Below are 22889 nucleotides of genomic sequence, written 5' to 3'. Positions count from 1 at the left end.
TAAAACATTTAACAGTATTCCATATAGAGGTGACAATATGATAAAAATTTTCATTGAGCTTCTAATTAAATGGACAGGGCACACAAAATAAGGCAATATCTGCTTTTTTCTCCTAAGTAGCACAAAAACTAAAAAGTGTACAGTGTACTACTTTTGGAAGAGACATTTCTAACTAGTAATGATTTGTCTTAATTCGTAAACACTTCAAATCACATAACTGAATACATTTTAAGCCAGAAGGATGCAACATTACCCAAAAGAAAACAGTCAGAGAAATATTATTGGTGGAGACACTCAGTTACAAAACTCTAATTTCCTATTGGTTTTCTGTGCCTTTTTACTTGTTATTTAACACTCAATACCAGTAAATATTTTACAGCAATTTCCAAACTTACTTTAAAAGAGAATACTTGCTCAAAGGTCATTTCTGCATTTCAAAATATAACATAATAAAATCTCTGAGCAAGTTTTTTAAAAAAGTAATGCTTACCACTTGTCTCTGAAGAACAATTATTTGTCTCTCCAGATTTCTAGGAATTTCTCTATATTTCACTTTCAGAAATGAATCAGAGACAAGTAAATTTAAGCAGATAAATATCAATGTTTAAAAAGTTGGCCTGGCATGGTGGCTCATGCCTGTAATCCCAGCACTTTGGGAGGCCGAGACAGGCGGATCACTTGAAGCCAGGAGTTTGAAACCAGCCTGGCCAACATGGTGAAACTCTATCTCTATTAAAAATATAAAAATTAGCCAGGCATGGTAGCACATGCCTGTAATCCCAGCTACTCGGGAGGCTGAGGCAGGAGAACCACTTGAATCTGGGAGGCGGAGGCTGCAGTGAGCCGAGATCACACCACTGCACTCCAGCCTGGGTGACAAAGCGAGACCCTGTCTCAAAAAAATATATAAAAAATAAAAAATAGGCCGGGCGCGGTGGCTCAAGCCTGTAATCCCAGCACTTTGGAGGCCGAGACGGGCGGATCACGAGGTCAGGAGATCGAGACCATCCTGGCTAACACGGTGAAACCCCGTCTCTACTAAAAAAATACAAAAAATTAGCCGGGCGAGATGGCGGGCGCCTGTAGTCCCAGCTACTCGGGAGGCTGAGGCAGGAGAATGGCGTAAACCCGGAGGCGGAGCTTGCAGTGAGCCAAGATCGCGCCACTGCACTCCAGCCTGGGTGACAGAGCGAGACTCCGTCTCAAAAAAAATAAAAAATAAAAAATAAAAACATGAAAAACTGATTCAAATTTTCCAGGAAGGCTTATCTATCTAGTCAAATCACTAATAATCTTATTGTAAGTAAAAATGCACATCTACTATATTAATAAAAATTAGAAAGTTATACTAACAGGAAAGTAAATACATAATTATAGTTACATACATATTTACACATTTCCAAACAACTCAAAGGCTTTATGACTCAAAATGGCAAGACAAAAAAACACCATCAGGTTGTATTCAGGTAACTTTAAGAAAAAAGAACAATGTAATATACATTACTTCAAGTACAGAACTGAAAATTGACTTAAATAATAAGACTCCAGAATGAACTCTATGAAGTACAGACATGTTTAAAAGGTCTGAGACCACCAACTGAATTATTATCACAATAAGTGTTGTACCTGAAAGTTCTCTTTCCATACAGCACAAGCATTACTGGACATAAGGATACAATGAAAAAGAGGTTTCCTCCACCTGAATCCATAAGTTGAACTGCACAAGGATCTCCAAATGGAAGCTGGCACACACTTTTAGGAGTTCCATTCTGAAATGAAATCAGCTGATTCCTTCGAGTAAGGGCAATGAGAGATATTCTTAACTGGTTATTGATGATCTCAGTTGCACAAATATGTACACAAGTCACCACACTGCTATAAGCAGGAGGAATAATGTATGTATCACTTAATACTTCTTGACTTTCAAGAGAATATACACAAAATGTGGTATTCCAAACTGCATAATCTGATTTTGAAGGCTCTTGAGTACATTCTTCCTCAGATAAACAACATTCCTTTAGTCCCAATAAAACCATACCTAAATTTTCAATCTCCCCTGCCCACGAATAGAGGAAAAGTTACCTGACACACTAGCAACTTTGCCAGTTTGAGAAGAGATAAAGAAGAATGTTTTGACATGCTTCCATAAAATTAAAGGGCCATTAAGGACCCTTAGGCCATCCTTCATCTCATAGCCTAGTTTAAAACTCAAACGCATTTCAAATTTATTGGTACTGTGAAGGATCAGTAAAAAATATTCAAAAACATTATTCTTTTTATTGCTTTGTATCACAATGTAAGGGAGGTTAATTCCAGTTCTGAAATCTGACACACAGTTGCAACACATGATTTTTAAATGAGAGTTTTCTTCCTTTATGGTAAAAAATCCAGTGGACTTCTGAACAAATACTTTTGTTTCTCTGTCAAATACCATTCTTCTGACATGTAATATGGGTGTTTTTGCAGGCTCTTTATCTGCAAAATTTCCTTTAGACAACTGGAAAACAAGGACTTGCCCATTATAACACAAGAGCCTTTCTTGTTTGTTAGATGACATTGCTTGTTTGCTAGTCATTCCACAACATCAAGTCTTTGTGCTGATCTAATTTTCAAATGCAAATTGATTCCAGTTGATGTTTCCAAACCTAAAAAAGAAATGAGGAAAAACTGCCATGAAGTAGGAAAAGTTGAAAAGAAAACACGTTTCTGTTAGAGAACTACAACATAGGTAACTATACATTTTATTAAGTAAACATTTTAAGCTTTTTATACTATTTTGACAATATCATACGTATCAAAAAAATCCTAAATACTATTTCTCTAGACCTTTAAAAAGTTTGCTAAGAATACAAATAACCATATCAAAAAAGATAACTGAATGTATTAGCAGCATATATTTAAAGCTTTAGATGCTCTATTAAAAGTGACTTCAGATATTTGTTCTGGCTCAGAAAATTGCTTAAGGGTTATACTTCTCTGTTTCAAACCTAACAACTCTAATGTGGTTTCCCACTCTCTGCCTTAGCCCCTTTAGAATGACAATTCAATTAGTGGTTTACTTGTCTTGTAACTCACTCTCCCCAAATACGGTGACTTTCGATTATACTTCTCCCACAGCCCAGGCAATTGGACTTCTGCTTTCTAGAGACAGGAGCCTATACATGCTCTAAGACAAAGAAGAAATCCCAGGAATAAAAATAGGAGATGCTGTAACAAGGCTTTAAAAAAATCTCCATAGGATTAATACAAATAAATCTTAGTTTACAAAGGCAATGCATTTGTATGCATTTGTATGACCCAACAAAGTCACTATTCTTATTCAAATTAGGAAAAAATGGAGGATTAACACAACTTATTATAATGAACACAAGAATTAAACAATAGTTATCAATCATTCAGCTTATATATGGCAGGTACAATACATGCATTATTTAATTCTAATAACTATTCTCTTAAAATAAGTACTCTTATTATTCCACCTTTTAAGCAAGAAAGCCTTATTTTAAAGAAGATAAGAAAATTTTCCAAGGTTACAACACTAATCCACAGTTAATAGTAATCAGCAATGGTGCTAGTTTGGAAAAGGGGCCTTCTGGCTCCAGAACTACCACTCTGCCCTGGCATGCATTCCCTTATTCCGAACAAACTCATTATAAGAAAGGCAACTTGAAATAATCAGTAAAATAAAGGACAAAAGAATATCCTCAATATGAACACATGTATAAAAAAAGTTGTTAATCTCTCTTTATTCAGTCTTCTATATACTGCATACAAGAAATCCTAACCAAAACAATTAGGCAAGAGAAAGAAATAAAAGACATCCAAATCGGAAAGGAGAATGTAAAACTGTCCTTGTTTGCAGATGCCATAATCTTATACAAGAAAACCCTAAAGACTCCACCAAAAAACTGTGAGAACTAATAAATTCAGTAAAGTCACAGGATACAAAAATCAGCAGCATTTCTATATGTTAATAAGCGAACTATCTGAAAAAGAAATCAAGAAAACAATTCCATTTACAAAACCTACAAAAAAAAAGATAACTAGAAATAAAGTTAACCAAAAAGGTCAAAACGATCTCTACAATGAAAACTATAACATACTGATAAAAAAATTAAGATGACACAAACTAATGGAAAGATCCCATGTTCATGGATTGGTAGAATTAATACTGTTACAATGGCACTACTACCCAAAGCAATCTATAGACTTAGTGCAATGTCTAGCAAAATATCAATGACATTCTTCACAGAAATAGAAAAAAACAAGCCTGAAATTCATATGGGACCACAAAAGACCCCTAACAGCCAAAGCAATACTGAGCAAAACGAACGAACTTAAAAGCATCATACTATCTGACTTCACAATATACTACAAAGCTACGTTAACTGAAACATCATGGTACTGACATAAAAACAGACACATGGACAAATGGAACACAATGGAGAGGCCATAAATAAATTCATGCACCTACAACCAACTAATTTTTGACAAAGGTGCCAAGAACCACATATTGGGGAAATGACAGTCTGTTCAATAAATGGCGGTGATGGGAAACTGGATATCCACATGCAGAGACCAGACTCCTATCTCTCACCATATAAAAAATCAACTCAAAATGGATTAAAGACTTAAATGTAAACCTGAAATTATTACACTACCAGAACAAAACACAGGGGAAACACTTTATGACACTGGGCTGGGCAAGGATTTTTTAATAAGATCTCAAAAGCATAGTCAACAAAAGCAAAAGGAGACAAATGAGATTATATCAAACTGAAAAGTTTTTGCACAGCCAAAAAAAAAAAAAAGTAAAGAGATGACCCACAAAATGTAAGAAAACATTTGCAAACTATACATCTGACAGGGGATTTATATCAGAATATATAAAGAACAGCAATATCCCATTTTTTAAATGGACAAAATAACTTAATAGACATATCTCAAAAGAAGACACACAAATGGTCAAAAGGTATACAAAAAAAAAGCTCAATATCACTAATCATCAGGGAGACACAAATCAAAACCACAATGAGATACCATCTAATTCCAGTTAGAATGGCTATTATTAAAAAGACAAAGGATAACAAAGGTTGGCAAGCACGTGGAGAAAAAGGAACACTTACACACTGCTGGTAGGAATGTAAATTAGTATAGCCACTATGAAGACAGTATGGAAGTTTCCTCAGAAAACTAAAAATAGAACTACCATATGATCCAGAATCCCACTACTGGGTCTATATCCAAAGGAATGAAATCAATCTCAAAGAGATGTCTGCACCCCCATGTTTATTCAGCACTATTTAGAACAGTCAAAACATGGAATCTACCCAAGTGTTCAACAACGAATCAATGGATTAAAAAACTTGGTGTATATACCAATTTTTGGTGCATAGTATGGAATACTATTAATACAATCACAAAATTAAATGAAATCCTGTCACGTGTAACAACATGTATGGACTTGGAAGACATCATGTTAAGTGAAATAAGCCAGTCACAAAAAGACAAATACCGCATGATCTCACTAATATCTGAAATCTAAAATTTTTTTAAAAAGAGTTGCTATCATAGAAGCAGAGAGTAGAATACTGGTTATCAGAGACTGGGGAAAGGAGAGAGGATGGGAGGATGGGGAGGGGTTGCTCAAAGGGTAGAAAGTTACAATTAGATAGGAGGAATATGTTCCAGTGTCCCATTGCACAGTAGGGTAAAAATAGTTAACAGTAAGGTGTAATTTATTACTTATTACAAAATAACTAGAGGTTTTTGAATGTTCTTACCAGGAAGAAAGAATACATTCATGAGGGAAGGATACACTAAATACCCTGACTCGACCATTATACAATATATGTATGTATCAAAACATCAAACTGTACTCTCTAGATATATACAATTACAATGTGTCAATAAAAACAGGTAAATAAAGAAGAAAAAAGAAGTCATTGGCTTACTGGTTTGTTGTTAGGCAATTAACAGAAAGATCTGGGACAACAGCCATCACAAAGTAGTTTTAGCTTCATCAGTAAAGAAGATAGGGTAGGTAAATCAAAGGTGTGGCTTTTACTTATGACACTATAGTTTAGAGAAAATAAATGTATTAGTTATATTCCATCAAAATGTATGAATAATCATGTATTTACCAAAGGTCCCATGTCAGGTTTCCTAGATTTCTAGAAAGGAAAAGCATGAAAATTACACATTCTGAGGTAAAGCTCTTAAGAATTCATCATCTTTTACTACCTAGTCAAAGTTTTTCAGATTTCTTAACATCAAAAGCAAACAAAAATCACCTCTGTATGAATTTTATTATTTTAATGTTAAATATCACAACTAATGTTTATCAGTACAATGCTCTGGTTCACTTACCAATAACTTAGTGTGATAGGAGTAAGGAAAATCTGATTATAAAATGGTCAGAATTTAGGAAAGTTAGGCCCCTTACATTTTGTTCTTTAAATGTTATCATCAAGTTCCCTAAGTTAGAAACATCTAACTTCCAACTCTCTGTTCCAGTTGCCACTACTATAGTTCAATCTGTGATCTCTCAGGCTGAGGTAAAAGCTTCTTAGTCTTCCTTAATCTAATCTCTCTTCCCTCCAAAACATCAACACATTTATGCTATTTAATACATCAGTTAATTGTTCTAAAACATACACTTGATCCTGTCACTGTCCACCCCCTAATCCAAAAGCTTGCATGTCCTTGCCTTTCTCAACAGACCTGTGATTCTTGAATTACTACCTGGAAAACCGGATGCTAAACACTGTGTATTGAACATATGAATGGTGTAGAGAAAAAAAGCTTGCAAACCATTGCTATGAAGCTTAGCATGGCATTCAAAACTCTGTTGTGTAATCCTAATTCAACCTGCTTTCAATATGATCTCCAGGCAAAAAGCAAACTTATTCTCATGAACGTAAACTGATCTAAAAACATAAATGACTATTGAGTGAAAAGTTTTTGCAAGACTTATTGAATTTACATATATGTGCATACCCACTATATTTTATACTAATGCAACATGTTTCTAATCTCGTTTGTTTTTAATGTTTGCTGTTTATTATATCTAATTAATACTCAATCATTAAAATTTAATTCATTGCTAAAATGAATTTTAACTTTTTTCCCAGCTTTATTGAGGTGTAACTGCTAAGAGAGTAGATATTAAGTATTGCTGCTGCAACGTCTATTTTTAAAGTTCTTGGCATATGTTCATAAAACCTGCAGGCCATGAAATAACTGGCATTTTTTAAAAAATAGAAACATATCTGGAAACAAATCAAACCAACGTTCAGTTTAGAGGTTCTTAGTCCAATTATAAGCAACCCCTCACTATTTTAAACCCTGATTATCAGGGTGCCAGGTTTACTATTCTAGCCTATCAGTTATTTGACTTTTTACTTAACATTGTAACAGTGGCTGCAGAAGATACAGAAGAAGTAACTAGGGATGGCGGTGTGGGGCAGGGTGGCAGGGCAGGGAGTGGAGACCAGAAAGCAGATTATTTATAAAATACTACATAATCAATTTGAGCTTTTCCTGTTCTATATTATAATACATCAAAGTTGACTGTATCTATTTTATATATAAAATTAAAACAGATGTGTGTGTAGACTAGAAAAATGATAATATATACAAGCATACGCTAACACAACAATAGTAGGCTGGCAATAAAACTATTATCCTCATCTATTCTTTACTGTTCCCCACCCCCACTTAATAAACATGTTGTTCATTCTCTTTAAATGCTCATAAATCATTTTGGCCCTATAAATGTGATAATTCTTCAAATAAACTATCAGTGTGGTTCCAGATTATCCTAGAAGAGCAGATGACATCCAAAAAGTCTAAGAAACCGTATCAATTGTGACCAAGAGAAAGTATCCTTGGGAAAAAAGTAGAATTAAGACACCCAACTAAAATGGCACCTAAAAACACTGAACATAATTTTATGAAGATAATAATGATAGATATTGTTTTTCCAAGACATATGACATTGTTAACCAAAGTAAATTAACATTCCTACAAAATAGGGCCACTGTTAAAAGCTTTTTTCTCCCTACGTAAGTTATTTATTGGGCCCTATACAGAATTCATCTCACCTTTTTCAACATTATCTAATATACCTGAAATGTGAGTAAATGTGGGAGAATGGCGATCAACTAAATTAGAGAATTTGGGAAGACTACATTAAAGAAGATTTTTATGTCATATTAAAGACTTCTAAATTTCTCATATAAGTAATGAGAAACCACTGAAAGACTTCAAAAACAGAAATCATAGGACTGTACTTTTGGGTTATAAAGATCCTGGTGACAGTGTTAAAGATGTGAGTGAGATCAGACTGGAAAAAGAGCTAACAATTAGAAGAAAATTATGAGTACTTAAATAAAAGGGAGCGATGACCCTGAAGGTAATTTGGCAGTCAACTGAAATGCATATATCCAGTAGTTTCATTTGTAGATAAAAACCCAGAGACATAATCCCACATATGAATGAATACATTGCTCTAGAATGCTCACTGTGCTGATATTTGCAATATAAAAAAAGTACAAACCTCAGTGAACACCAATAGGGGAATGAGTACAGACGGACTATCATAGGAGAGTTAAAAGAAACTAATTAGATCTATCTATCTATATGTATATGTATATGCATATATATATATACACAATCATGGTTAGATTTCAAAAATAAAATGAATTAAAAATTAAGTTGCAGACAAATGTACACTGCAGTATATTTACATAAATTAAAACAAATAAAACAGCATTATATATGTTCTATTTACCTACAATGGCTACATTCCCTGAGTGCTTTCTCAAGAAATAGTGCCATGTACTGTATTTTTTTTTCCTGAAGAAACAGTGCCAGGTACTGTTCTACGCACTTTCGATTAACTCATTTCTTCCTCACAACATCCTTAAGACACAGGCACTGTTACTATCCCATTTTATAGATGGAGAACTAAGGCATGGAGTTTCAGGATCTTCTCAAAGGCTTACAGATAAGAAGTGACAGAGCCAGGATTCAAACCCAGGCAGTATGATCCAAAATAAAAAATGTAAAACTATAAACATTTCATGCCAAATTCTGAATGACTGTTGATTCTGAACAAGGAAGTGTCCAGGATAGATGAGTAGAGGTAGAAGGAGACTTTAGTTATATCTGAAATATCTTTTAAGGATGTAGTCAAACAACGTTTAGACAATGTGTTCATTTTTTCCCAAAAAGTGTAAATATATTTAAAAGTCTAGGACAAAAGATGCTAACATGCCATTCTGTCATGGACGACTACGGTTGATGGAAATATGGGGGACTATTCTTTCAACTTGTTTGTAGTTTTCAGTATCTTCCAACTTTAAAAAAGGCAATATTGTATGCGCAACAATTTTCTTTCAATCGTTTTTAACTGACGAACAAAATTTGTTCTGGTCCCTTTAATTCGAAATCTTTCTCAACCTTGACACTATTGACATTATGGACTGGATAACCGTTGTGAATTTTCACGTACACCGCAGGATGTTTGGCAGCGTCCCTGGTCTCTATCCACTAGAAGCCAGTGAGCATCTCTTTTGCCCCCGGCCCCCAGCAGTGGCGACTAAAAATGTCTCCAGACGTTGCCAAAGGTCCCCTGGGTGGTAAAACCGCCCCCCATATCTCCCCCGCCCCCGGCTGAGAACAACTACCTTAATTATAAGCCGAAAGACGCTTTTATCATTTAACTTTATATAACGATTAACGATTTCACAGATATTTTGCTCATTAAGCATCTCATCAAGCATGCTACCCACAGAATAGGCCCTCCAATGCTGGAACAAGTTCTTATCCCAAACTGTATCTCGCAAAGTACCTGTGAGTCCAGAATTGATTTATTGGTTGAACATTCTGTGTCCAGACGTCACAGATACTTGAGTTGTCAGGTACTTAACTGAATATTTAATACTTGTACAGTAACTTTGTAAAACATACGGAATAACTTATTGTAAATATGTAATTAAATAAGGATTTAATTTTGCTCATTAAGCATCTCACACTCCAAGTTGGAAGGATACTGAAGGGATGAAAAAAAGCTTCAAGAGAAATAACCCCCGAATGTAGCACTTAAAATCCAATTATAGGGCCGGGCGCGGTGGCTCAAGCCTGTAATCCCAGCACTTTGGGAGGCCGAGATGGGCGGATCACGAGGTCAGGAGATCGAGACCATCCTGGCGAACGCGGTGAAACCCCGTCTCTACTAAAAAAATACAAAAAACTAGCCGGGCGAGGTAGCGGGCGCCTGTAGTCCCAGCTACTCGGGAGGCTGAGGCAGGAGAATGGCGTAACCCGGGAGGCGGAGCTTGCAGTGAGCTGAGATCCGGCCACTGCACTCCAGCCCGGCGACAGAGCAAGACTCCGTCTCAAAAAATAAAAAATAAAAAATAAAATAAAATAAAATAAAATCCAATTATAATTCCAAGGAATGGCAGACCCAGGTCTCGGCGCAATGCGGGGACAAGGGAGAGGAAATCCAGCCCCATTGCCCCCTCTGCAAAGTCCCGGGAAGGGAAGACTTGCCAGCCCCATCCTACCTCAACGCAGCGGCAACACACCGAATGCCCCACGCGGATACAGTATCCATGGGCTCCAAACCTCCCGCCAGCGCGCTGCATCCTGGGAGGCCGGGCGGAGGCTGCGTCGAACGCAGAGGAGGCGGAGCCTAGAAGCCAGCCCGGAGACGGTTGCCAAGGGAGGCTAAGGAGGCGGGGCCCTGGGGAGTGTTGTGAAAGCAAATAGCCGGCAAGCTCTCTAGGGCGGAGCTCCGCAGGGGAAGCGCCGGCGATCTCCCGGCTGGCGGGGGCGGGACCGCAGTGCGGGGGATGTCGCGGGGCGAGGCCGGACGAGAATCGAATGGGACCTAGGCTAAGGGCCTGGTCCCGCCTCTAGACCCAGGCGTCCGCATTGGATTGGGCGGTGCGGCGGCACTTCTGTCCGCCTTCCGGTGTCACGCGACCGCCTCCCCCCTCCACCCTTCTCTGTCTACCTCTGGGCGGGACTCGCGGGTGATGAGATACTCGGTTGGCGAAGATAGAACGGGCGACGGCGACAACTGCAATCACTTCCACGACCGTGATCATGGCCGAGGTGAGGAGCCTATTGCACCGCCGCTGGCCCCCCGGACCCGGAAGCCGCCTCTAAGGCCCGGGGACCGAGCGCTCGTGTGCAGGTGGGCTGGGTTGAGGGTAAACGGGTTGATGGAAGTAGTATCTAAGGTCCGGTCATGTCTCCCATCCAGAATCACGCCCAGAATAAAGCCAAGCTCATCTCTGAGACCCGGCGGAGGTTCGAAGCTGAGTATGTGACAGGTGGGTACTCTGTTCCGGGTGTTAAGGAAGTGTGCAGTGAGCATCCCCAACTTTGCTGGAGTGTTTGTGAGTGTATTTGTGGGAGGTGTTAGGGACCCTTTCGACCCTCACAAGAATGATGCAGGGCACGTCTCTAAGGTTTTCCTCTCCATGACAAGCCGTGTGCACTGCTTCAAATGGTCAAGTGGTGTGTCCCATGCTCTCTTTAAAGGGTTAATGTAAGTTGGAAATCGGTTAAGTTTTTAGCATGTCCTCGTGTTTATGGAACTTGCAGGATACTTGTTAGGCCCACAAGACGGGTGACATTGTCCAGTCCACGGTTCCACTGCTGGCCTTTCACCAGCAACACTAGAGAAATGTACCTGGAAACTGCCATAATACTATTGATGTGTACTTAATTGGGTATACAAATTCCTTGGATATTTTGCTTGATCTCGCTTTCATACAGCCCAGCATGCTACCCACAGAATAGGCCGTCCAGTGCTGGAACAAATTCTTATCCCAAACTGTATCTTGCAAAGTACCTATGAGTCCAGAATTGATTTATTGGTCGAACATTCTGTGTCCAGATGTCACAGATACTTGAGTTGTCAGGTACTTAACTGAATATTTAATACCTGTACAGTAATTTTGTAAAACATATGGAATAACTTATTGTAAATATGGAATTAAATAAGGATATATATGTTACCTACCTTAAGATTGATTATAATCCTGACCCTGCCACTAAATAGCTTGTCTATTCAGAGCCCCTGTTTTCATATCTATGAAGTGCAAATAATATAGTAGGATTAAATTTTTTAAAAAAACATGTATCAAACCGTCTAGCATGTCTTAACATATAGTAGACTCTCCGTGAATATTTTGCCTCAGTTGTCATTTTGGTTACTGTGAAAGGAGTGAAGCTTCTACATGTTGGCTAGTATTTAGCAGAGGTTCCCTGCAACTTTAAACCATCCTAGATTATACATCAGTTGATGACAGAACAAATCTGGTTTCAAATGCTTGTCAGTAAATCTTTTCATACCTCCTTGCCAATTTTCTTCACACCCCAAACTTTGTTCCGGAGAGTTGCAAAAGCACTTGATTCACTTTTCACCCAGAGTTCCCACTTCTAATGATATAGCTGGTTCCAATAGAGATCATTCTTCAATTGCTTTCTACAGAAATGTAACTATTATAGCAGTTAATACATGGTTTATAATATTTTAAGAAGTAACTCAGAATTAGACCTAAAGAGCTAGTAACACCCCAATAGTCATTTATTTATGCCGAAGGGAGGAAGCAGAATACAGGCAGAAATTAGGCAATAAACAAAATCTTAAAGGTCATCTTGGGGCAACCTTCTCGTTTTTAAAATGAAGAAAGTGAGGTCTAGAGAGATTAAGAGATTTGCTCAAAATCCCTGATGTTATTGGCTAGGCCAGGACTAGTGTTCATGTCTTCTGATTTTCACTACAGTAATCTTTTGGCAATACCCTGATGTCGGATTAGATCATGTCACTCTCCAGCTTGAAACCCTTCAGTGCCTTTCCAACTGCGTTTAGAATAAAATCTCAATTCTTTATGGTGGCCTATAATTCAAGGCCATGTGTGATCTGGCCCCTGCCAGCCCTCCACCCCCTATCGTCATCTGTTACTACTCTGCTTGCTTAGTGCAGATTTGACCACGGTTCAAAGTAAGATACATGTTATATGTTGCAACCCAGTACAAACATGTGCCCACTCACATAACTGAAGCAAAAGTCATTAAAGAATACTTCTGAAAACATGTGACTCTCTGATGTATTTTTTCTATTTGACTTCCTTTTAAAAAATGCAATTACCCACAAACTTAACATCGCAATTTAAAATGTGACCCCCAGTTTGAAAAACCACAGCTAGCCACACTGCCTTGTTTGTGTTCCTTAAACAGAATGGGGCTGTTTCCCTCTCGGACCTTTCCACTTGTCTTTGCTTGGGAAGATTTTACCCAGGTATTGTGCATGGCTTGGTCCTTTTTTCTCTTCAGTGTTTAAATGTATCTGAGAGGCCTTCACTGATTATTGAATGTCTCTGTGTCTTGTTTATTTTCTCTGCTTTACAGCCCTTATCGTAATCTGTAATTATCTTGTTCATTGGTTTGTATGTTTTTCATTCTCTCCAGTAGAATGTACATGGGTTCTCTAGCAGCCTATAGACATTTAGAGCAGAGGCCTTGTGTGTCTTACTCACCTCTGTATGCCCAGGACAGTCCTCAATATATACTGAATGAATATAGCAATACTTAAATATGTACATAAAAAGATTAGTCCGATTTTAAAGATTTGCATGGAAAAAGGAAATAGAAGCCTTTGAAGACCTTCTTACCTTAAGATTTCAGTTGTTTCCTGGAATATGGCAACAGATGAAGGTAGAATTGGAAAGTGATAATAAAAGGGGTGTTTTTTTGGTTTTTTTTTTTTAGTTTGCCTGTGTTTTCCCCTTAGAATTTGCTTTTAGAAATTAACTCAGGTGTTTAGAACATCCACTTTCCTTCCTTTTCTTTCACCCTTTCTATTGTCATTAACAGTATTTGGTTTCAGAAGAGGCTTAAGGCAGACTTAAGCAAAGTTGATGAAAGGAAAATATTTATTTTCTGCAGGTGTGTCACTTCAAGCACAAACTGTATTCCAGAAATGCTTTTGGAGGTAGGTTCTTAGGAATGCCAAGCAGTTCTGTGTCCATAGAAACGAAGTTATCATTATGTATAGATTTTTAGCTGGCAAAAAGAATAAAATATTAGCCCATAATTATGGTACTTGTTTCCTTATTGTTTCTGAGAAATTCCATGCTGAGTCTCAAATGAGAAACGTTTCCCATTCTTTCTTCCTCTTTCTCATGCCCAAGAAAAGAGACTAATCTCTTGTGACAATAATGTATTAAGTTCCTTAAGTACTCATTATATGCCTAATTCTGGGAAGCAGTGTATCAGTATTAGAGAAAGAGCAGAGGAAGGATAGAGCCGCTTCTCAAACTACTACAACCTGGTAGAGGCATTAAAACAAAGATAGCTATTAAAATTAAGGCAAATTATATTAAGAGTAATGGTGCTGAAATATTTTCTGTAGAAATCAAAGAGAGAAATAACATCTGGATGGGGTGACTAGTTTAGCACAGAGTTGAAAAACATTCATTAAAAAGGTGGTGTTTCTCATGAACTTCAGAAGATGGTAGAACTCAGCCGGTAGAGAAGGTGATCCAGGCAGATTGAATAGTCTGAACTGAGGCACTGAGGTCAAAAGGTATGGGGCGGCCAGGCGCGGTGGCTCAAGCCTCTAATCCCAGCACTTTGGGAGGCCGAGACGGGCGGATCACGAGGTCAGGAGATCGAGACCATCCTGGCTAACACGGTGAAACCCCGTCTCTACTAAAAAAAAAATTACCAAAAACTAGCCGGGCGAGGTGGCGGGCGCCTGTAGTCCCAGCTACTCGGGAGGCTGAGGCAGGAGAATGGCGTGAACCCGGGAGACGGAGCCTGCAGTGAGCTGAGATCTGGCCACTGCACTCCAGCCTGGGCGACAGAGCGAGACTCCGTCTCAAAAAAAAAAGGTATGGGGCATGTTCAGAAGCAGTAGGAAGTCTACTCTGATAACCTTAAGGAGGGTAAGCACACATGGCCAAATACAGTGGAAATATAGTGTAGAGAGCCTTGGGCACCAAAGTGATGTGTTTGTACTTTAGTTAATATGGAGAGCCATTGAGAGGTTTATGGGTTTTGTAATTAGGTTTGTTGTCTGGCTTTACAAGTATATGAATTCATTTAAATTAATTTAGGTCATACCAAAAATATCTGAAGAAACCCCCATAAAGTCACCATTCAGAGATAGGTGTGATAACAGTGGATACATTGTTTACGGTCTTTTTTCTTTTTTTTTTTTTGAGATGGAATTTCACTCGTTGCCCAGGCTGGAGTGCAATGGCACAATGTCGGCTCACCACAGCCTCCACCTCCCAGGTTCAAACGATTGTCCTGCCTCAGCCTCCTGAGTAGCTGGGATTACGGGCATGCTCCACCATGCCCAGCTAATTTTATATTTTTAGTAGAGACGGGGTTTCTCCATGTTGGTCAGGCTGGTCTCAAACTCCTGACCTCAGGTGATTCGCCTGCCTCAGCCTCCCAAAGTGTTGGGATTACAGGCGTGAGCCATTGCACCCGGCCTACAGTCTTTTTTCTATACATTTAAGAAAACAAAGTTAGAAGACTATTCTGGGCTAGGCGCGGTGGCCCACGCCTGTAATCCCAGCACTTTGGGAGGCTGAGGCAGGTGGATCACGAGATCAGGAGATCGACACCATCCTGGCTAACACAGTGAAACCCTGTCTCTACTAAAAATACAAAAAAAAAAAAAAATTAGCCAGGTGTGGTGGCAGGCGCCTGTAGTCCCAGCTGCTCGGGAGGCTGAGGCAGGAGAATGGCATGAACCCAGGAGGTGGAGCTTGCAGTGAGCAGAGATCGCACCACTGCACTCCAGCCTGGGCACAGAGCAAGACTCCATCTCAAAAAAAAAAAAAAAACTATTCTATATATAGTTTTGTGTGTTATAAAATACATTTTTATTGACATGATTTTATTTCTCCATATTTATGAAGTAAACAACATTGTATATAGCCATTCAATATTTGGTTCTATAAATAAAAGATAGTTTTTTTTTATTTTTTGTCTTAGATAGTCCCTTTGTGGACATTTAGATTCTTTCCAGTTTCATTTAATACATTTTTTTGTGTGTGCAGTTGTTCAGATTATTTCCTTAAGATTCATGTTCAGAAATTGAATTATTGGTTTTAAGAGTGTTTCTATTTTTCAGGCCTTTGGTCATATGTGCTAAACTTCCTACATGGAAGTTGCACCAATATTCATTCCTGCCCGCTTGTAGGAGAGTGTTAGTCTTACCACACCCTTACTCATAGTTAGTGTTGTTATTTCTTAACTGATGGTTGTTTTAGTTTGCTTTTGATTGCTAATAAGGGTAAATTATTTTCATGCATTTACATCCATTTGTAGTTTAAACTTTTTTTATTAGTATGAGTTTTAATATTGATCTGGGCTTTTCTTGTTTATGTCACTTTTACTTTTTTTTCAGTTTTTGAATATATTCAAAATTACCAATACCTTTGTGGTTTCTTCTATAGGTATTAAGTTAATAGGTTGGTGCAAAAGTAATTGCGGTTTTTGCCATTTAAAAGTGACTTTCTAGTCTTTTCATTTTTGTTTTGTTTTGGTTTACTATTTTTTAATTTTGAGTTTTGGAATTCTGTTTACGTATAAAACGTATAAAACGTGAATAAAATAAATACCCATGTGCCCACTACTCAGCCAAAGAACTAGAGCCTCCCAGTACTTTAGAAGCCTCCTGTGTATCCCCGTGCCTGCTATTCAGGGAACATTACTTTTTCTGCATTTGATGTTACTCATTCTCTTACTTCTCATTGATTTTACAGCCTATGACATATTCCTCACCAATACTTCATTAGGTTTTGCCTCTTTTTGAACTTTTTATTAAAGCTGAATATATTTTTTCATGATTTACTTCTGTTGCTCAAAATTCAGTTATATTGTCAGATATGACTAATTTATTACTTTTTATGGCTGTGTAGTAGTTCATAGAATGAATATACCAATTAATGGGTCTGCGGTTGTTTCTAGGTTTTTGTATCATGTACAGTATAGCTATGAACATCCTTATACATGTCTGGTGCACACATGCAAGAATTTCTCTTGGGCAGTGGTTCTTAAAGTTGGTTCAAGAACTGGGGTTCCTTGAGGCCGTTGCAAGGACTTTGAGAGGTCAAAACTATTTTCATAATACTAAACTACCATTTTCCTTTTTCACCTTCATCCTCTCACAAGCATATGGTGGCATTTTCCAGAGGCTGGGTGGCATGTGATGATGCCATTGTTCTGACGGCTGATAGACTGTGTACTTTATGTTCTCATGTCTAATTCTTTTTCTCAATTTTCATACCTAATACAGTAACTACCAATAAATATAACCCATATCAACAAAGAAGCTTTTGGAGGGTCTGCAATTATTTGTAAGAGTGTAAAAGGTGTCCTGAGACCAAAATGTTTGAGAACTGCTGCTCTAGGGTTTGTTCCCAACAGTAAAATGGGTAGGTGGTAGAATAAGCACATTGTTTCTTGTTCAACTTTAGTAGGTAATGCTGAACTGTTTCCCAAAGTGATTGTACCAGTTTTCATTTTAACCAGCAGTATTTGGGCATCCTTACTTTTCTACACCCTAAAAATAGGCACTGCAAGTTAAAAAAATAGTAATTACCCATCTGATGGGTATGTTGGGAGATCTCATTGTGGTTTTAGTGTCTTTGAATACCAGTGAGATTGAGCGGTTTTTTTTTTTTTTTTTTCATACCTTTATGATGGGACCTTGGTTTCTGCTTCTGTGAAAATTACTCCTTCCGACTCTTCTTGGTCCTTATTTCTTCCATGTAAACTTTAGAATCAGCTTATCATGTTTCTGCAAAACAAAACAAAAACCACTTTTGCTGGGATTTCAGTGGTATTATGTTAAATCAGAATATAATTTCATGGAAGTTGACATTATCATGGTTCAGTCTTTTTATCCAAGAACCTGGTATATATTTGTATCTGCTAAAGTCTTCCTTATTGAAAGATTTATAATTTTCCTTATAGTGGTTAACACAATCTTTTGTTATATTTCTTCCCAAATACTGTGTGTGTTTTATTTTTGTTGTTGTTATTTAAATGGTATGTCTTAATATATATTTTCTAAATGATGGTTGCTGGTTTATGGGAAATACAGATGACTTTTTTGCATTAATATTGAATTTACTCTTATAAATTCTGATAATTTACCTGGGATTTTTTATGTACATAATAACCACCTTGAAATATTGATCGTTTTCTTTCTAACTTTCCAATTCTTAAATCTTTCAATGCTTTTCCTTTACTACATTGGCTGGAACTTTTAGAACACTGTTGAATAGAACCAGTGATAACAGCCTACTTATCTTATTCCTGATGATAGAAAGATAGCTCTGAACATGTCACCATTAAGTATGATCTTTGTATATACCCTTTATCAAAGTGAAGACATTTTCTTCCACTTTTGGTTTGCTAGTTTGGGTTTTTTGTTTGTTTTGTTTAGTTCCGATCATGATTGATTATTACGTTTTACTAAATGCAGTTTCTTCATCTGTTGCACACATTTATTGTATTTGATGACATTTTCATTTGGTATTTCTCCTTTACTCTGTTAATATGGTAGATTACATTGATAAGGTTTTTAAAATAAATTGCTAAATTCAGTTTACTAATAGTTTAAGAATTTTACATTTGTATTCTTTAATTGGCCTATAATTTTCCTTTCTAGTGTTTTTCTTGTGCAATATTAACACCAAGATTATCTAAGCTTCAGAGTGAGTGTTCCCTCTTTTCTATTCCCTGTAAGATATGTTCATTGTTTAGCACAACCTGATTCCCGAATTCACCACTCCCCCAATTTATTATTGTTGTTTTATATATCAGTGTTTGTTTACTTACCATGTATTTACTACTATTTTCTTCCTGAGTTTCAGATCTTGTATCCTGGGTCATTATTGTTTCAACTAAAGTATAACCTTTAGATTTCTCCTGGTGGGATCTGTTGGTAGTAAACTTTCTTGATCTTGAAAATACCTTTATTTTGTCCTTGTGTGTGTGGTTTTTTTTTTTTTTTTTTTTTTTTTTTTGAGACGGAGTCTTGCTCTGCCACCCAGGCTGGAGTGCAGTGGCCGGCTCTCAGCTCACTGCAAGCTCCGCCTCCCGGGTTCACGCCATTCTCCTGTCTCAGCCTCCCGAGTAGCTGGGACTACAGGCGCCCGCCTCGTCGCCCGGCTAGTTTTTTGTATTTTTTTAGTAGAGACGGGGTTTCACCGTATTAGCCAGGATGGTCTCGATCTCCTGACCTCGTGATCCGCCCATCTCGGCCTCCCAAAGTGCTGGGATTACAGGCTTGAGCCACCGCGCCCGGCCTGTGTGTGTGGTTTTTTTTTAAGTAAGCAATTAGCTTTGAGGAATGCCTTCATTTTATTAGGCTGAAGGAGACAACGTGGTTAGAGAAGTAGGAGAACCAGGAAACTTTATTATTGTGGATAACAAAAAGGAGAGAATTTCAAGGACAGGAAGATAAGCAGTAAGTGGAAAAAACTCCTGTAGGGTAAAGGGAACATATAACAGGGATTGTCCTTATTGATTACTCTTTCTTGAAAGGAAAATGACATTTAAAATATAACTATACGGCCGGGCGCGGTGGCTCAAGCCTGTAATCCCAACACTTTGGGAGGCCGAGACGGGCGGATCACGAGGTCAGGAGATCGAGACCATCCTGGCTAACACGGTGAAACCCCGTCTCTACTAAAAAAATACAAAAAACTAGCCGGGTGTGGTGGCGGGCGCCTGTAGTCCCAGCTACTCGGGAGGCTGAGGCAGGAGAATGGCGTGAACCCGGGAGGCAGAGCTTGCAGTGAGCTGAGATCTGGCCACTGCACTCCAGGCTGGGTGACAGAGCGAGACTCCGCCTCAGAAAAAAAAAATTAAAAAATTAAAAAATAAAATAAAATAAAATATAACTATACTACTGGAGAGTTTGCCTTTGTGTCTAGACTATGAACCACTCAAGGGACCAGCTCAGGCTCCACTCATCTTTGCATCTGCAATACCTGGCTCTTTTAGGCTAGCATCTGGCAGGTGATCACAGATTAGTGCTCATAACTGAGTTATTATTATTCCAAGTGAGGAAGCCTTTAAAAGATAAATAAACAGACACACTTGGATTTGCTTAAATTCTGCTCCATCATTAACATTCTCAAGATCAACCTTTTTAAAGTTGTCATCATCAGAATAAGAAGAAAAGATTTTAAGAGGTTATGAGATGAATGCATAAAGTCAATGTGGTATATATGCAGCCATAAAAAAGGATGAGTTCATGTCCTTTTTAGGGACATGGATGAAGCTGGAAACCATCATTCTGAGCAAACTGTCGCAAGGACAGAAAACCAAACACCGCATGTTCTCACTCATAGGTGGGAATTGAACAACGAGAACATTTGGACACAGGGTGGGGAACATCACACACCGGGGCCTGGCATGGGGTGGGGGGAGCGGGGAGGGATAGCATTAGGAGATATACCTAATGTAAATGACTAGTTAATGGGTGCAGCACACCAACATAGCACATGGATACATATGTAACAAACCTGCACTTTATGCACATGTACCCTAGAACTTAAAGTATGATAAAAAAAAAAAAGGAAGAAAATGTGGTATATATATATTTATATATATATATATATATATACACACACACACACATACATACAGTGGAATACTATTCAGTCTTTTAAAAAGAAGGCAAGCCTATCATTTGTAACAGTTTGGGTGAACGTGGAGGACATGTTAAATGAAATAAGTGAAATAAGCCAGTCCCAGAGAGACAAATACCACATGATCTCACATAAATGCGAATCTTTTAGATTTTTAATGTTGAACTCACGCCAGTAGTGAATAGAATGGCTGTTACCAGGGGCTGGAGGGGTGAGGGTTGAGGCAGGAGATTCAAGAGATACAAGTCAAAGGAAACAAAATTTCAGTCAGACAGGAGGAATAAGTTCCAGAGATACATTGTACAACATGGAGACTATAGTTAATACAATGTATTGTATACTTGAAAATTGCTAAGAGTGTAGATTTTAAGTGTTCTCAGTACAAAGCTAAGTATGTGAAGTAATACATGTCAGTTAGCTTGATTTAGCTATTCCACAATATATAAATATCATGTTGTATACCATAAATATAATTTTTGTCAATTAAAAACTTAATTTTTAAAAGAGAGTTATCAATTTTTGTCCTTATTACATATCTAAAAATACCAAGACTGCTTTAGAGAATATCAGATTGTAACTTCACATTGGAGACTTGAGTGATAAATTTGTGTTGGGATAGAGAATTGGTAAACCTATTTATTTTTTAATGTTCTTTTCAGTAATGACTTTTTGCAGTGCCTAGCGAATACTCTTTTTTTTCTTCTTTTTTCACTCATCTCTTTAAGTTGTTTATACCTGTTCTTCATATATCCTCATTCTGAATGGTTAGGGAAATGTGCGGCTCTAAAGAGTCTGTTACTAGGGGCCGGGCACAGTGGTTCACTCCTGGAATCCCAGCACTTTGGGAGGCCAAGGCGGGTGGATCACCAGGTCAGGAGTTCAAGACCAGCCCGGCCAAGATGGTGAAACCCTATCTTTACTAAAAATACAAAAAATAGCCGGGCGTGGGGCAGGTGCCTGTAATCCCAGCTACCCGGGAGGCTGAGGCAGAGAATTGCTTGAACCTGGGAGGTGGAGGTTGCAGTGAGCCGAGATCGGGCCACTGCACTCCAGCCTGGGCAACAGAGTGAGACTCCATCTCAAAAAAAAAAAAAAAAATAGAGTCTGTAACTAGAATACTGTCATTTCTAAGGTATCAGTTTGTTTTTAGTCATTGTCATTTGGAAAGCTTGCATGAGAGGAGTGGTCTGTTTACCAAATCTACTGTGTGCTCTTGGTAGTAGTACTCTATCATATGAATGTTTTTCATTACTGAAAATTTACCCTCTAACAAGAATTTTGGTTTGATAAGAGCTCTAGGAGATTGAGTAGTGCTCACAGAAATTCCTAAAGGATTTTTTCTTCCTGCAGCCATTTTGCAAGGAATAGGAGGACAACAGTTGCTACATTTCAATCAAAACTAGTTTAAGCTGAATTTGTAGTGACTATAAAGATTTGACATATATGTGTAGAATTTTCTTTGATATTAGAGTACTTACTAGTTGGGCCACGATTTGCAGAAGCTTTTCTTTACCCATTATACTGCTATATATTCACAACTGACATAGGACATTCATAGACAATTTTAAAGTTTTTCCACAAGTACTTACTCTATACCCAGATCATTGGAGGAAAAAAACAGATAAAAATCTGTAAGGAAAAATAAAAGGCATGAGAAACCCTATATACATTTAATCAAACTTCCAGAAGGAAAAAAAGTGTGCTATTAGAAGAAATAATAATTGACAGTAACCCAGAATTTATAAAAGATATCAAATCCTCAGATTAAAGAACCATAAGAAAATCTGAGCATCATAGAGGAAAAGAAATTAATCTCAAGGCTTATTTTAGTGAAACCAAAAAACACCAAGGACAGAGAAAATCTAACAACCCAAAGAGAAATGACACATTATCCATAAAGAAACAAAAATCATACAGATACTTGATTTCTCATCAGTAACAGTATTGCCAAGAAACAGTGAAATAATTTTCTGAAAGTGCTGAGGGAAATAACTGCTCACTTAGAACATTTTTTCAAAAGTGAAGGTAAAACTTTTTGGGGGGGCGGAGCAAGATGGCCGAATAGGAACAGCTCCAGTCTCCAACTCCCAGCGCGAGCGACACAGAAGACCGGTGATTTCTGAATTTTCAACTGAGGTACTGGGGTCATCTCACTAGGGAGTGCCGGACAATCGGTGC

General features: G+C 37.9%; 2 protein-coding genes across 3 annotated transcripts in view; one reads left to right on the top strand and one right to left on the bottom strand.

Moving 5' to 3' along the window:
- FANCB (FA complementation group B) overlaps nt 1–10664 on the bottom strand; it is a 31191-nt gene extending 20527 nt beyond the window's left edge. The window contains 4 exon segments of the mRNA XM_033201511.1: nt 1627–1670; nt 1673–2065; nt 2068–2645; nt 10575–10664. Of these exon segments, the coding sequence (XP_033057402.1) occupies nt 1627–1670; nt 1673–2065; nt 2068–2575 (945 nt within the window). The 5' untranslated portion in view covers nt 2576–2645; nt 10575–10664.
- A 304-nt stretch (nt 10665–10968) lies between these two features.
- The window catches only part of MOSPD2 (motile sperm domain containing 2), a 56496-nt gene continuing 44575 nt past the window's right edge, over nt 10969–22889 (top strand). Inside the window, exons 1-2 of one of the 2 annotated variants that reach the window (XM_033201049.1) lie at nt 10969–11127; nt 11279–11348. In XM_033201049.1, the coding sequence (XP_033056940.1) occupies nt 11119–11127; nt 11279–11348 (79 nt within the window). In that variant the 5' untranslated portion in view covers nt 10969–11118. The remainder of the gene's footprint in view (nt 11128–11278; nt 11349–22889) is intronic. The other variant, XM_033201050.1, reaches the window with a different exon arrangement.

This window comes from Trachypithecus francoisi, unplaced genomic scaffold (genome assembly GCF_009764315.1).
Source record: "Trachypithecus francoisi isolate TF-2019V2 unplaced genomic scaffold, Tfra_2.0 Lachesis_group6, whole genome shotgun sequence".
Lineage (NCBI taxonomy): Eukaryota > Metazoa > Chordata > Mammalia > Primates > Cercopithecidae > Trachypithecus > Trachypithecus francoisi.
Note: the sequence above shows the minus strand (reverse complement) of the source record. Positions and strands in the feature narration are given on the sequence as shown.